Raw genomic sequence first — 15,455 nt, forward strand, 5'->3', positions numbered from 1 at the left:
TTTTTTGAGACAGACTCTTGCTCTGTTGCCCAGGCTAGAGTGCAGTGGCATGAACACAGCTCACTGCAGCCTCTGTCTCCCAGGTTCAAGCAATTCTCCAGCCTCAGCCTCCAGAGTAGCTGGGACCACAGGTGCCTGCCACCACGCCCTGCTAATTTTTTTTTTTTTTTTTTTGGTATTTTTAGTAGAGGCGGGGTTTCGCTATGTTGGCCAGGCTGGTCTCGAATTCCTGGCCTCTAGTGATTTGCCTGCCTTGGCCTCCCAAAGTGCTGGGATTACAGGCATGAGCCACTGTGCCGGGCCAATTTTTTTTTTTATGTTCTTTTTTTTTTGAGACAAGGTCTTACTCCGTCACCCAGGCTGGAGTACAGTGGAGTGATCTAGGATCACTGCAACCTCTGCTTCCCAGGCTCAAGCGATCCTCCCACCTCAGCCTCTCGAGTAGCTGGGACTATAGGCGCACATCACCATACCCACTAATTTTTATATTTTTTGTAGAGACAGGGTTTCATCATCTTGCCCAGGCTGGTCTAGAACTCCTGAACTCAAGTGATCCTCCCGCTTCAGCCTCCCAAAGTGCTGGGATCACAGGCATGAACCATGGCGCCCAGCTGTCAATTTGTGAATCAATAATTGTATGCTAGCTGTCTAATACATAGTTCTAAATGATGGCCACTATTATAACGTAAACAAACGCATTGGCTTTGCTTTATGCTCTTTAAACTGAAGACTAAAGCAAAACCAGAAATGCTTACTGACAGATTTGTCCAACTATTACTTATTTTATTTGCAGATTAGAGCTGAGGCAAATGGTTTCAGGATTATGTGCTTTGTGCTAACAGCTTTCTGGAGACATCTTGATTACGGCTATCGGGTCTAGAAGTAAGTTTAAAAAGATATGCTCTGCGGGTAGTGGCAATCATTCTGATGAATGATTTGTGATTCTGTAAACTCTGGATTTACTTCCTTATAATAATGGACATAGCAAATAAGATTAATACCCTTTCCAAAGAAGTAAAGCTAGATGGCATAATCTGTTCTTAAAATTGTTAAAGTGTATGTTAAAGGAATCATGTCAAAATACTGCTGATAGAACTCAATATTAATAAAGAAAATGCTGATCCTATGTGATAAGGGTGAGATTTGGTGAAAAGCATCATGGGCTCTAAAAGTCAGATCTGAGTCCTAACTTGGGCACTGTCATTTAAGAGTTGTGTGGCCTGCCGGGTGCAGTGGCTCATGCCTGTAACCCCAGCACTTTAGGAGGCAGAGGTGGGCGGAAAATGAGGTCAGGAGTTCAAGACCAGCCTGGCCAACATAGTGAAACTCCGTCTCTACTAAAAATACAAAAATTAGCTGGATGCCGTCCCAGCTACTTGGGAGGCTGAGGCAGGAGAATTGCTTGAACCCGGGAGGCGGAGGTTGCAGTGAGCTGAGACCATGCCATTGCACTCTAGCCTGGGTGACAGAGTGAGACTCTGTCTCAAAAAGAAAAAAAAAAAAAAAAAAAAAAAAAAAAAAAAAAAAGGAGTTGTGTGGCCAAGAGTAAAGATCATAACCTCTTGAACTTTCTTTCTTTCTTCCTTTTTTTATTTTAGAGACAGGTTCATGCTATGTTGCCTTGGCTGGCAGGCTGGTCTTGAACTCCTGGTCTCAAGTGATCCTCCAGCCTCAGTCTCCCAAAGTGTTGGGATTACAGGCGTGAGCCACTGTACCTGGCCAACCTTTTGATCTTTCATTACCTCTTTTGTGATACCTACCTCACAGAGTATTGCAAGGATTACGTAAAGGAAGTAATATAAATGTGTTTAACAGTGTCTGGTACACAGAAAGTACTAAATAAATATTAGTTAATGGTTTGGCCATCTAGCTTAAGAGTTCAATTCTGACTGCACATTAAAATCCCCTGAGGAGCTTTTAAAGGAAACCAGTGCCTGAAACTCATTCCAGACCAATTAAATCAGAATATCTGGGGAAGGAGCCAAGCACTGGTATCTTTAAAAAACCCTCAAGAGGATTCTAATATGCAGCCAGGATTGAGAACCACTGAAAATCCCTTCTACAAAGAACCCAATTGGTGGTAGTCTCAAAAATCTCCAGTGGTAAGATCCTTATATTGCCTCCCAAGAGAGATCATTTCATTAGAAAAAAATGATTTCCTTAAAAGGAGGCAACATCTGTCTCTGCAATTTCTATCATTGGTTCTTGTTTTGCTTTGTGAAGACACATATAACAAAGTGAAACCCTTTTCTCTATGGCTTTGTAAAGCATTCTCATCTCCAGGGTAAGGTGCCTATTTCCTTCAACTTGCTTCTATGACATGATTTGAGTTCTTCTCTCCATTTAGTCCATGGCCTTTTCTAAGTGTGCTGCTGTGGATCAAACACTGCATTCCAGGTGAGACCCTACCAGCCTGGGACAGAAGCAGCATAGTAGTAACAATTTTCATTTCAGACACCACGCATCTAGGAATTCAACTAAAGATGGGTTTTTCGTTGCCACCACACTACGCTAGTGATAGAGCAATTGCAATTGTGTTTGTTAATGCAGCTAAAGCTCTTCCTGTACTTGTACAGCTGCTTTTTAATATCCACATGTAGAACTTCATATACATTTCTACTAAATTCCCTCTTTGATTTAATAATATTTATTATGCTAAGCATTAGGTACAGAGAGCCAAACAAAACTGACTTGGTTCTTAATCCTAATGGAACTTAAAGTCTAGCATGAGAGAAGAAAAAAAATCCAAAATAACTACTCACAGGTGAGTTTTTCATGTCATTTCAGCTACTTGAGCTCTCAAAATCATATTACTTCTTGTGCCTCAATTCCCTGAACCTATGAGAGCTCCCTACATAACCACACAATATAGGTGGTTCCTCTACAGACACCCTTTTCCTTTTCCTGGTAATGCAGGTTGCATTATCAGTTTCATTTTTGGTAGCCTGACATTCTTTCTAGATAGCCCTTTCCTTATAGAATCTTAGATCACAGGCTGGGCATAGTGGCTCACATCTGTAATTCCAGCACTTTGGGAGGCCGAAGTGGGCGGATCACCTGAGGTCAGGAGTTCGAGACCAGCCTGGCCAACGTGGTGAAACTCCCATCTCTACTAAAAATACAAAAATTAGCCGGGCATGGTGGCGGGCGCCTGTAATCCCAGCTACTCGGGAGGCTGAGGCAGGAGAATCGCTTGAAGCCAGGAAGCGGAGGTTGCAGTGAGCCGATATCACACCATTGCACTCTAGCCTGGGTGACAAGAGCAAAACTCTGTCTCAAAAACAAAACAAACCAACCAACCAAACAAACAAAAAACAGAATCTTAGATGACAAGAAACATGCCTATACCTTTCTATAAACTTTCTGAAATTTGTCTTCCTGCAGTTGAGACACATGACAGACTAGACTCAGTCCTTCCCCGCTCCCTTCCTTTCTCCCTCCACTTTCCTGAATTCTGGAAACAGGCTCTTACCAGGGATTACATAACTTCCTCTTCACCAGCCAGTTCCTCTTCTGTGGAATCAATGCTCCCTAACTTTACAACATTTTAAACCTTAATGTTACCCTCTACCAAAATGCTTTGTTCTTAATCAAATTATGTGTAGAGCTTTAAGAAAGGCTATTTTTCTCTGTGTATAAGATCAAATCAGGGACTTAATTTATGTAATTCAAATCCACTTTGCATGGTAGCAGTCAGGGTTTGAATGTCCACTCCTCCAAAATGTTTACTAATAGGGTCTCTGTCTTATCCACCTTCCTTTCCCACACAGTACTTAGCCAAGTGTGAGATATTTATTAAAATGAGATTAATCAAAAGATGTTTATTAAAGCTAACTTTTATTAAGCAGTCACTATGTGCCAGGATTAAGTTCTTCTCATGCATTTTTCATTTTCACAAATGAGAAAACTAAGGCATAGAAAAGATTAAGTTATTTGTCCTTGGTCACAAGTTAGTTGGGTCTGATTTTGAGAACCTTGCTCTGGGTATCTTTATGTTAACCCTGCTAAGTGGCTGCTGTAGAGAAATAGGGCAGTCACTCTAAGAGAGGAATGTGATGAGACCTCCAGAAATGCTTTCTTTACTTGTTATGACCAGCTCTCAGACTAAGCTCTTCACAGCAGTCAATGGGCCAATCATAAGTAGTGTTGCAAGTATTCTCTGCTGCCACAAACAAGTAGAATTCAAACACTATCTCTTCGAGGGTTCTAGCAAGTCTCAAATTATTGAACCCAGGGCACATTTAAGCTTTGGTCAGGTTACTTTCAAAATCTTGGATTGCACATGCTGTTTCCCATCTGCGTTATTACTCTATGCTTCTAGGTTAGGAGTGGCTAAATAGCAGCTGCCAGCTAACTTGGTTTTGTTTGGTTACTTTTTTCTCCTGTCCAGTGATACAACAGTCTGTGTAAACTTGCAGGTGCTGTATTCTCTTAGTCTATTATGTTAATTGCATGCCCTAAGACCCCTACCTTGGTCTTAGGCTGAAAAGAAATTTAGGATCCTCTTCTTTATTCCCACTTATAGAATGAGACCACCACAAGTCACACGCCATGTAGCAATACATGTCAAAATGAATGAATGCCACATATGAGGGAAAAAGTCAAGGCAGGAAGTGGTTCTGAAGCTGGGCAGGGCCAGCAGTGGGCCCAGCTCTCTTATGGCTGTACATACCTTTAGAGAAACTGATGCTCATCTTTGAGAAATATGAGCTGTCATTTCTCTTCACCACCATCTGTATTCCCATAAGAACTTCCCTAAGAGAAGATGATCTCATAAACTGAGTTATTTTAATATAATACATGAAACAGAACTTGAATGTAGGCCATGGCCACAGGAAAGGTTAGAGCATGAAACTCAATGAGATACCACACTATGTGCTGCTTGTTTAATGATACAATAATGTTACTACATACAGTAGGATAAAAGTAAAGTTTCTCACAATGTCTGAAAATAAATCATTTATTATTTACACTGTCTTTTTTTTTTTTTTTTTTTTTTAAAGAGATGGGGTCTTGTTCTGTTGCCCAGGCTGGAGTGCAGTGGCCCAATTACAGCTCACTACAGCCTTGAACTCCTGGGTTCAAGCAATCCTCCTGCTATATGTAGCCTCCTGAGTAGCTAGGACCATAGGCGCGTGCTGGGAAGCCCAGACTATTATTTACACTTTTAGTTAAAGTAACTGTTATTAAAATAGCAAATGACTCAATGTTTGGCATTCTGTTGTAGGAAAAATCTGAAGACATAAGAACTACACATGAGGAATATGTCATTTAGCACTTTCACTTTTTGATCTCCACAGAAGACAATGAGAAGTCATACCATAACAATGACGACAACTTCAGTCAGCAGCTGGCCTTACTCCTCCCACAGAATGCGCTTTATAACCAATCATAGCGACCAACCGCCACAAAACTTCTCAGCAACACCAAATGTTACTACCTGTCCCATGGATGAAAAATTGCTATCTACTGTGTTAACAACATCCTACTCTGTTATTTTCATCGTGGGACTGGTTGGGAACATAATCGCCCTCTATGTATTTCTGGGTATTCACCGCAAAAGAAATTCCATTCAAATTTATCTACTTAACGTAGCCATTGCAGACCTCCTACTCATCTTCTGCCTCCCTTTCCGAATAATGTATCACATTAACCAAAACAAGTGGACACTAGGTGTGATTCTGTGCAAGGTTGTGGGAACACTATTTTATATGAACATGTACATTAGCATTATTTTGCTTGGATTCATCAGTTTGGATCGCTATATAAAAATTAATCGGTCCATACAGCAACGGAAGGCAATAACAACCAAACAAAGTATTTATGTCTGTTGTATAGTATGGATGCTTGCTCTTGGTGGATTCCTAACTATGATTATTTTAACACTTAAGAAAGGAGGGCATAATTCCACAATGTGTTTCCATTACAGAGATAAGCATAACGCAAAAGGAGAAGCCATTTTTAACTTCATTCTTGTGGTAATGTTCTGGCTAATTTTCTTACTAATAATCCTTTCATATATTAAGATTGGGAAGAATCTATTGAGGATTTCTAAAAGGAGGTCAAAATTTCCTAATTCTGGTAAATATGCCACTACAGCTAGGAACTCCTTTATTGTACTTATCATTTTTACTATATGTTTTGTTCCCTATCATGCCTTTCGATTCATCTACATTTCTTCACAGCTAAATGTATCATCTTGCTACTGGAAAGAAATTGTTCACAAAACCAATGAGATCATGCTGGTTCTCTCATCTTTCAACAGTTGCTTAGATCCAGTCATGTATTTCCTGATGTCCAGTAACATTCGCAAAATAATGTGCCAACTTCTTTTTAGACGATTTCAAGGTGAACCAAGTAGGAGTGAAAGCACTTCAGAATTTAAACCAGGATACTCCCTGCATGATACATCTATGGCAGCGAAAATACAGTCTAGTTCTAAAAGTACTTGAGGTAAACATACTAAAATGAATTATATAATGCAGCCTCTTAATTCTTTGAAGAACTAAAAAATTAGGAAACAAAGTTCTAGCATTTACAAAACTCAGATCTCAAAGCTCTGCTTGTATTTGCGATATTTCATTTGCTTAATTGTAAACCATTTCAAGGTACTATCTTTTAAATCTGTATGTAAAATCTTTTCAAAATACATTTTTAAGCTAATACTCTTAACATAGATTATGAAGTTAAGTGAAATTTATGGCTTTAACAGCAAAATAATTAAAGTGCCATAGTTTCTCAAGTGACTAAAGTAGTTATTAAAATCAAGCACTTGATACTAATTTGAAGTGTGTTTAAAAGTAAATGATTTGGGAACTGACAATGTGTCAGAAAATATATGTTCATTTATCATTTTAAAATCTTGTATAATTTGCCACTGTATTCATTTATGCCTAAATCTCTATAACAGATGAAAAGATAATTAATAAAATCCTTATCAAAAAATGAGATCACCCACTATCTATCACTGCTTAGATAAAAAGGGAAAGAATTTAAATACTGTATAGTAAAAATTAACAGATAAGCTAACGATTCAATAGCCTAGCAATAGGTCTTAAAACCACACCTTACTTAAAACAGGTTTATAAACAATAGGGTCATTTCAGCCACACTTTGATAAAGTAACATTGAACATGCATATTCTGTGATCCAGCAAGTCATCTACAAGGTATACATCTTACAGAATCACTCAAATATGTACATAAGAAACATGTAATGATGCTCAGTGAACTACCATTCATAATACGAAACAACTGGAAATAAGTACATATCAGCAAAGGCATGGAGAAGTGAACTGGTTTACTCATGAAATGGAATATCATGTAGTGATGCAATGAAATGAACTACACTCACATGCATCAACACGGGTATAATCAAATATAATGTTGAGTAAAAAAACCCCACAAAATTGCAAAAGGGTATGTACTGCATGAAATCATTTATGTAAAATATAAAAACATAAAACAATACCACATTCTTTTTTTTTTTGAGACAGAGTTTCACTCTTATTGCCCAGGCTGGAGTGCAGTGGCGCGATCTTGGCTCACTGCAACCTCCACCTCCCAGGTTCAAGTGATTCTCCTGTCTCAGCCTCCCGAGTAGCTGGGATTACAGGCACATGCCACCACACCCGGCTACTTTTTGGATTTTTAGTAGAGACGGGGTTTCATATGTTGGCCAGGCTGGTCTCGAACTCCTGACCTCAGGGTGATCCACCTGCCTCAGCCTCCCAAAGTGCTGGGATTACAGGCGTGAGCCACCGCGCCTGGTAGAAAACAATACCACATTCTTATGGACCAATACATATACAATAAAGATACAAAACATGTATGGTAATATATACAAGATACATACCAACTTAAAGTTAATGGTTATATCTGGAGAAATTTGAAGCAAATATGGCAAAATGTTAATGTCTTAAATCTAGGTAGTAGGCATGTGATTATATTATTTTTGGTAAATTTCTGGCTATTTGAAATACTTTACAACAATAAAAACCTGCAAATTAGAATTAAAAGGAGCAAACTCTGCAATTTTCATGTACATTAAAAAATAACAGGACAGCAAGCTCTAAAAGAAAGGGGTCTTAGTCTTGTTCGTCATTGCCTCCCTGGAGCTTAGTACATTTCTTGGCTATAGGAGATCAATATACATTTGTTGAATAATTAAGAAGAATGGACGGATGAATACGATAGGGAGAAAGGGAAGGAAGGGGTGCTTACAAGAAAAAAAGTTGGGAGTAATTAGCTTTTTTCCTAGTCCATTTGAATACAGCTATATAGAACACCATACAGTTGCAATCTAGGGGGTGTCATTAGGCAAACATTCTTGAAAGTTTGGCCAGCATTTGTCCAGTTCTTTGGTCATACACAGAACCTGAATGTTATTGACTGAATATGTAAAAGCCTCTTAGGACAAACTCCAAGGACTCATCTGAAAGTTTCTATCATGGTGTATAAAATTTTTTTATAGTCAGAATACTTCTTAAAACTTAAGGTAGGCCATTGGCTGAGAAATAAATGTGAATGAGCATGAAGATTTTGATCAGAACTGAGTTTATTTTAATGAGATTTGGCTTGTATACAGTGCTCAGTTAACTATATATAGATATATTTTTTGAGATGGAGTCTCGCTCTGTTGCCCAGGTTGGAGTACAGTGGCGTGATATTAGCTTACTGCAACCTCTGCCTCCCGGGTTCAAGTGATTTTCCTGCTTCAGCCTCCCGGGTAGCTAGGATTACAGGCGCCTGCCACCATGACCGACTAAGTTTTGTATTTTTAGTAGAGACGGGGTTTCACCATGTTGGCCAGGCTGGTCTCAAACTCCTGACCTCAGGTGATCCACCCACCTCGGCCTCCCAAAGTGCTGGGATTACAGGCATGAGCCACCACGCCCGGCCAGTTAACTATCTTTCAATAAATGCCCACAATTAATTGAATAAAGAATAAGTCAAAGCAAAAGTATATTTTAAAAATAAGTAATATTTGAGGATAAATACTGAAATTTGCAGAAAAATTAGAGGGTCAGAAAAAGGTGACAAAATTATATTAATTACTTTGCCCTGACAATGTTAACACATACCATCTAAATGAAATTTAGCATTTCTGTTTGTATGGTTTTAAGTTATGAAAACTTCTATTTTCCTTCATGTCCTCAAACTTAAAAATTTATTTTACATTACTGGTAAACATCTTACATATCTCATTGTATACAGTTTGGTGAAATTATATTATCAATTATTATCACTTTTAAGGAACATTAAAATGAATATAAATACACTCAGTTCTAGAAGCTGTCTCATTATACTAGATGATTACTATAAAGCTCTGCACAATGGCATTCTTAAGAAAATTTTAAAGTATACTCAATTAATTATTGCTATATTATTTGGAATAAAATACATTTTGATATAAATCAATCTGTCTATTTATAACAGATTGCTTACTGAGAGAAATCTGATAACATGCCTTAGAGTAATTTGAATCCTGAGAAGGTTTCTAAATTTTTAGAAAAAATATGCTACTGACTTACCAAAGTTAAGGCTACTTATGACATATAATCTTTTATTTCTTACTAAGCATTAGTATTTGCAAGCAGGAAACAGTTCCTACCTCTCCTAACCCAAGGTTTAGTTCTAGAAGCATATAGGAAAAGGAAATTCAGAAGTATATACGTATCTTTACCTTGCAAAGACCTTCAGAACAGCTTTCTAAATAACATCTCATACATGCAAAACCAAATATGGGCAAAATGAATTGTCTGGCTGTCAGAGTGAGACCTCAGTGTTGAATATTGCTGTTAGTTTTAGAAAAGTATGCTGTATAGAGCCAGGTTTGATGGTGGTTGAATTTCTAAGATTAGGTCAGTAGAAAAAGACAATTCTCTTCCAGTACAGTTTTATTTTCAACTTTAAAAAATGGATTCTTTATTCCTGCTGACATAAAAGTAGAGGTAATATAACTATTTGAACGAAAGACTTACTGAAAGTTATCCCACAAGAGAAAAGCAATATGAAGAGAGTTCTCCCAACAAGCAACCTGGATGCTTCAGCAACATGTTAATGGGCTAATTATTTTTTAGGTTTTCAAAATATAATACTTTATCAGATATTAAAATATATTCTTATCCTTCAGTAAGGATAACACTGGGGAGCAGACACAAGGATAAACTTGTCTGTGGAATCGAATACGCATGTCTAAGCAGATCCTAGATGATATATGAGAAAAGTACAAAATATGTATATGACTTTTTTTTTTTTTTTTTTTTGAGACAGGGTCTCACCCTGTCACCCAGGCTGGAGTGCAGTGGTGCAATCTTGGCTCACTGCAACCTCTGCCTCCTGGGTTCAAGCAATTCTCCTGCCTCAGCCTTTGGAGTAGCTGGGATTACAGGTGCGTGCCACCATGCCAGGCTAATTTTTGTATTTTTAATGGAGACAGGGTTTTGCCATGTTGGCCAGGCTGGTCTGGAACTCCTGACCTCAGGTGATCCGCCCGCCTTTGCCTTCCAAAGTGCTGGGATTACAGGCATGAGCCACCATGCCCCACTGAGATTGCACCACTGCACTCCAGCCTGGGCAACAGAGTGAGACTCCATCTCAAAAAAAAAAAAAAAAAAAAAAGCTCCTGTTAGTCAAGATGTGCTGGAATCTTGCAAAGGTGGGGTTAAGTGTGTTTTTGCAAAGCTTAGGTGACCCCCATACCTTCTCCTCCCTCAGAGAAAATCACTGCAAATAAAGGAAACATCACAAAAAGCATCAGGAAGGAAGAGATGGATTAATAAATAATAGTGCTGTGCCTATTTAAAATAAAAGGCCAATTTACAACCTTACCTTTTATCATACCCCAAAATTTATAAGGACACTCAAGAATTAAGTATAAATAATGAGACCATAAAAGATTAAAAAAATGAGTAGTTCATCTGTAGATGGGAAAGAACTTTCAAACAAAATAATAGAAATAACTATAGGGAAAAATTCATAGATTTGACTTAAAAATTTAGATTCTTTGTCCCAAACCATAAAAACTGAAGCAAAAGTACAAAGCAGGAAAAATATTCACAACAGATATGACATTTACTGGAGAGCCTTTTATTTCAGCCACCAACCAACAAACTTCACTTGTAAAGAAGCTTGTAGGGGTATTTTTAATCAGAAAAAAAGATTTGAAACTCAGAATATAATCTGAATTATGTCAACTCAGACGAGAGATAAACTATGGGGCATTCCCATGTTGGATGATGTAGTGTCCTCTGTCATAGCTACATGGCCCAGCTGAGTGGCTGCCATAATGCCGCAGTCAGTCCATGTTTTCAGATGAAGACTTGGAGAAGAGCTGGTTGGGGATGGTAACAGTGAGCACAGAACTGGAAAGGAGGTACTAAGTTTGTTCGAAACTTCTATTTTTCCTTTTATTTCCCCACTTCAAGTTCACATGCAAGGGAATGGGAAGCAAAGTAACATTTGTTTATTTATGTGCCCCTCACTGTTCTAGGTGCTTCCCATGCATTATCATCAGTTAATCTTCATGGCATTGTGATGTAAGCAGCAACTGTATTTTACATATGTAGGGATGCAAGTTGGTAGACTTCCATTCTACTGACATTGTCTCTGCTAATGCTTTTCACTTTTGTTTAGTTCTGTCCAAGCACAATGGTGATTGCTGAGATGTCTTTTATTTAAAAAAAACATAAATTGCCATTAATATGTATTGGGGGCAAAAATTTCTGCTTATCACTCATCAAAATTGTGTGATGTCAAAAAAACAAAATCTTTGCCAGGCGTGGTGGCTCACGCCTGTAATCTCAGCACTTTGGGAGGCCAAGGCGGGTGGATCACCTGAGGTCAGGAGTTCAAGACCAGCCTGACCAACATGGAGAAACCCCGTCTCTACTAAAAATACAAAATTAGCCAGGCGTGGTGGCGCATGCCTGTAATCCCAGCTACTCGGGAGGCTGAAGCAGGAGAATCGCTTGAACCTGGGAGGCAGAGGTTGTGGTGAGCTGAGATCGTGCCATTGTACTCCAGCCTGGGCAACAAGAGCAAAACTCCGTCTCAAAAACATAAATAAATAAATAAATTAAAATAAAATAAAATAAAAACATAAATTGCCATTAATATGTATTGGGGGCAAAAATTTCTGCTTACGACTCATCATAATTGTGTGATGTCAAAGAAACAAAATCTTTGCCAGGCGTGGTGGCTCACGCCTGTAATCCCAGCACTTTGGGAGGCCAAGGCGGGCAGATCACGAGGTCAAGAGATCGACACCATCCTGGCCAACATGGTGAAACCCCGTCTCTAATAAAAATACAAAAATTAGCTGGGTGTGGTGGCACGCACCTGTAGTCCCAGCTACTCGGGAGGCTGAGGCAGGAATCGCTTGAACCCGGCAGGTGGAGGTTGCAGTGAGCCAAGATTGCACCACTGCACTCCAGCCTGATGAGAGTGAGACTCTGTCTCAAAACAAAAACAAAAACAAAAACAAAAACAACAAAAACAAAAACAAAAAACAATCTTTAAGACTAGTCTTCTAACCATCACACATTTATATACTCTGGAAGCTCTCTCTGAAACATGTACGATAATCCAGAACAAACTCATACAGGTTGAATAGAGGAAAAAAAAATGGAATCAAATTAGAGCATCCTACCCTTATTAGTTTTGCTTCTGGCCCATGAAATGCATAAAGAACCATCAGAAGATGGAAAGGCCTTCTAATTATGGTTTGGATACAGGTGTTGATGATACATGGAATCTCTTTTTGCTTTAATAAGTCATGCAAGTTTTCTGGGAGCAACAGTTAACTGTTACACTTATACTCTTTTTTGGTAATTTCACATATAAATAGTTTTTAGTTATAAAACGTTTCAAACATACAAAAATGGAAAAACACAACATAACAGGCAGCTAAGTACCCATCACCCCGATTGAAAAGATGTTAACGTTTTGGTTTTACTTAAAAGATTTTTCGTACCCATATACATCATCCAAAATGTTAGATATATTGGAGCTCACTTCACATCCTTCCCTGAGGAAACCTCTTTCCTGAAGTTGGTGTATATCATTCTGACGTATATTTTTGTGCTTTTACAACATACATATGCATAACATTATGCACTTTTTCTTTTAAAAATTTACACAAATGGTATCTTACTATTACATTCTTTGTAACTCTTTTCACTCAAATTATGTTTATCTATGTAGACTCATGTAGGTCTTGTTCATTCATTTTCACTGATGTAGTGTTTTGCTGCATGAATAAACAACGGTTCATTTCTCCATTTCCCCTAACAATGGGCAATTTGGTGGTTTCCACTTTTTCCACTAATTGAAACCATGCTCAAGTGAAGTCTTTTGTATACCCAATGCCCATGTGTGAAGTTTATGGCTGACACCTAAAAGCAGAAATGCTTGGTTGTAAGGGTATGTACATTTTCAGCTTATCTCAGTTTTGACAAATTGCTTTCCAAAGTGATTTTACCAATTTATATGCCCATCCCACTACAAGGCAGAAATGAGTTCCTGTTTACCCACATCCTTACCAACACTTGGTTTTATCAGATTTACTAATTTTTGCCAATCTGGTAGGTGTGAAATGGTATCTCATTGTGGTTTTAATTTGCACTTCCCTGATTACTAGTGAAATGAAGCATCATTTCATATACTTTTTGCTCATTCAGGTTTCTTCTTGGGTGAATGGCCTATTCATATCTATACCCCTCCCCCTTCCTTTTCCCCTAATGAGTTGCTTATCTTTTTTTTCCTTTTTCTTTTTAAAAAATTGTTGAAGTAGTTCTTTATATATTCTGGGTTCTAAATCCTTTGTTATTTATATAGTTTGCAAATAACTTCTAACACTATGTACTTGTCTTTTACTTTGCTTACGGTTTCTTTTGTCAGACACTAGAAGCAAAACTAAAAAATTTTCTAATCAATAAATCTAAATAAACACTGGCCCTTATGCATTCCTCAAGGACCAAGCTAAAGAACTTGCAGATGAAATTATAATTAGACAGCTTGGTATTTCAGTTATAAATAGTACAGAGGAGTCAAAATCAGGTGTTCCCGAAAACATGAAAATAGAAATGTTTTCTAAGAGTTCAACTACAAAATCCAAATACCTGAGTACAAATATGTAAAACAACTTCAGAGACAGAAAGTCTCTTAGACCAGAAGATGACCTGATTAAATGCATTAGCATATCTACAGAAAGAATTGGCTGTTCACTAGGGGATGAGGGAAAACTAGAAGAAAAAAAGTGCTAGAAAAATGTTGGTATTGCCCATCCAACACAGTCCAGGGGATTGATCTTGGCCAATGTATATGGATTATTATGGTCCCATCATTAAGGCCATGGCAAGAATTATGGTAAGGCTGAATCCAATAGGTTTTCTTATCCCAATAATACTAAGCATTATTAAATAACAAACTGAGAGGCAGCATAAAAGACTGGTTAAAAGGGTGAATGATGCAGTCAGACTGCCTGAGTTATTTCTGCTGCCATCACTTAGAATGTAACATTGGGTAAGCTCTATTTCCTCTACTGAGAAAACAGGAATAATAGTAGTACCTAACTCATAGGGTTGTTATGAGGACTCAATGAGTAAATAAATGTACCTGGCAAGTAGAAACATGCAATATATGGTATCTAAATACCCAAATGCCAAGGGAAAGGCAGAGAAAATACATAAAATGGAATGGCTAGAAGCTGAGGGTAAACATCAGAACTAGGAAGATACATAGTGGAAGTTGATCTGGATCTGGAGGTGGGGGAAGTAACTCAGAAAGAGTAATTTTATTCAGCCTCAGCTTTCACTAATAATAGCAATGTCCAGGACAGGAGAGGTAACAGATCCATTGTATTTTATGCTAATCAGAACCATACTCTGAAACTTGACCAAGTAAGGAGGAGAGTGTGAGGGCACCTGGCAGGATGCCATTAGAAGAAATGTTGGGCCAGGCACAGTGGCTCATGCCTGTAATCCCAGCATTCTGGGAGGCTGAGGTGGGAGGATTGCTTGAGCTCAGGAGTTCCAGACCAGCCTGGGCAACATAGCGAAGCAGTCTCTACAAAATATTGAAAAATTAACTGGGCATGGTGGCATGTGCCTGTAGTCCCAGCTACTCAGGAGACTGAGGTGGGAGGATCACTTGAGCCCAGGAGTTTGAGGCTACAGTGAACTACGATCATGTTACTGCACTCAAGCCTGGGTGACAGAGATCTTCTAAAAAAAAAAAAATTAGAAGAGATGTTAATACATATCTGATTCTTGGTTTTTCTCCGTGTAATCAGAGACACCAAACAGGTCACCATATTGCATTCTGAAGTGAGGACAAGGCACCTTCATCTAAACCTGGCTCCATAGCATGAACTCAGGCAGGCCCAGTAATCACGCAAATGTGGTATATTTTGAAATTTTGTCCAACAGCAGATTTCTAAACCAAAAGTTCTTA

The 15,455-nt window shown here is 38.4% G+C and overlaps 2 protein-coding genes across 18 annotated transcripts in view; one reads left to right on the forward strand and one right to left on the reverse strand.

The window, feature by feature from the left end:
- GPR34 (G protein-coupled receptor 34) overlaps positions 1-9,244 on the forward strand; it is an 87,598-nt gene extending 78,354 nt beyond the window's left edge. For 5 of the 10 annotated variants that reach the window (XM_063660450.1, XM_054470912.1, XM_054470910.1 and 2 more), the window contains 2 exons: positions 794-882; positions 5,228-9,243. In XM_063660450.1, the coding sequence (XP_063516520.1) occupies positions 5,307-6,452 (1,146 nt within the window). In that variant the 5' untranslated portion in view covers positions 794-882; positions 5,228-5,306 and the 3' untranslated portion in view covers positions 6,453-9,243. Of the gene's footprint in view, positions 1-793; positions 883-5,227 lie in introns of all 10 variants that reach the window. The other 5 variants (XM_054470914.2, XM_054470916.2, XM_054470913.2 and 2 more) reach the window with 4 other exon arrangements.
- CASK (calcium/calmodulin dependent serine protein kinase) overlaps positions 1-15,455 on the reverse strand; it is a 400,547-nt gene that overhangs the window by 171,415 nt on the left and 213,677 nt on the right. The window lies entirely within an intron of this gene.

Source organism: Pongo pygmaeus, chromosome X, assembly GCF_028885625.2.
Source record: "Pongo pygmaeus isolate AG05252 chromosome X, NHGRI_mPonPyg2-v2.0_pri, whole genome shotgun sequence".
Lineage (NCBI taxonomy): Eukaryota > Metazoa > Chordata > Mammalia > Primates > Hominidae > Pongo > Pongo pygmaeus.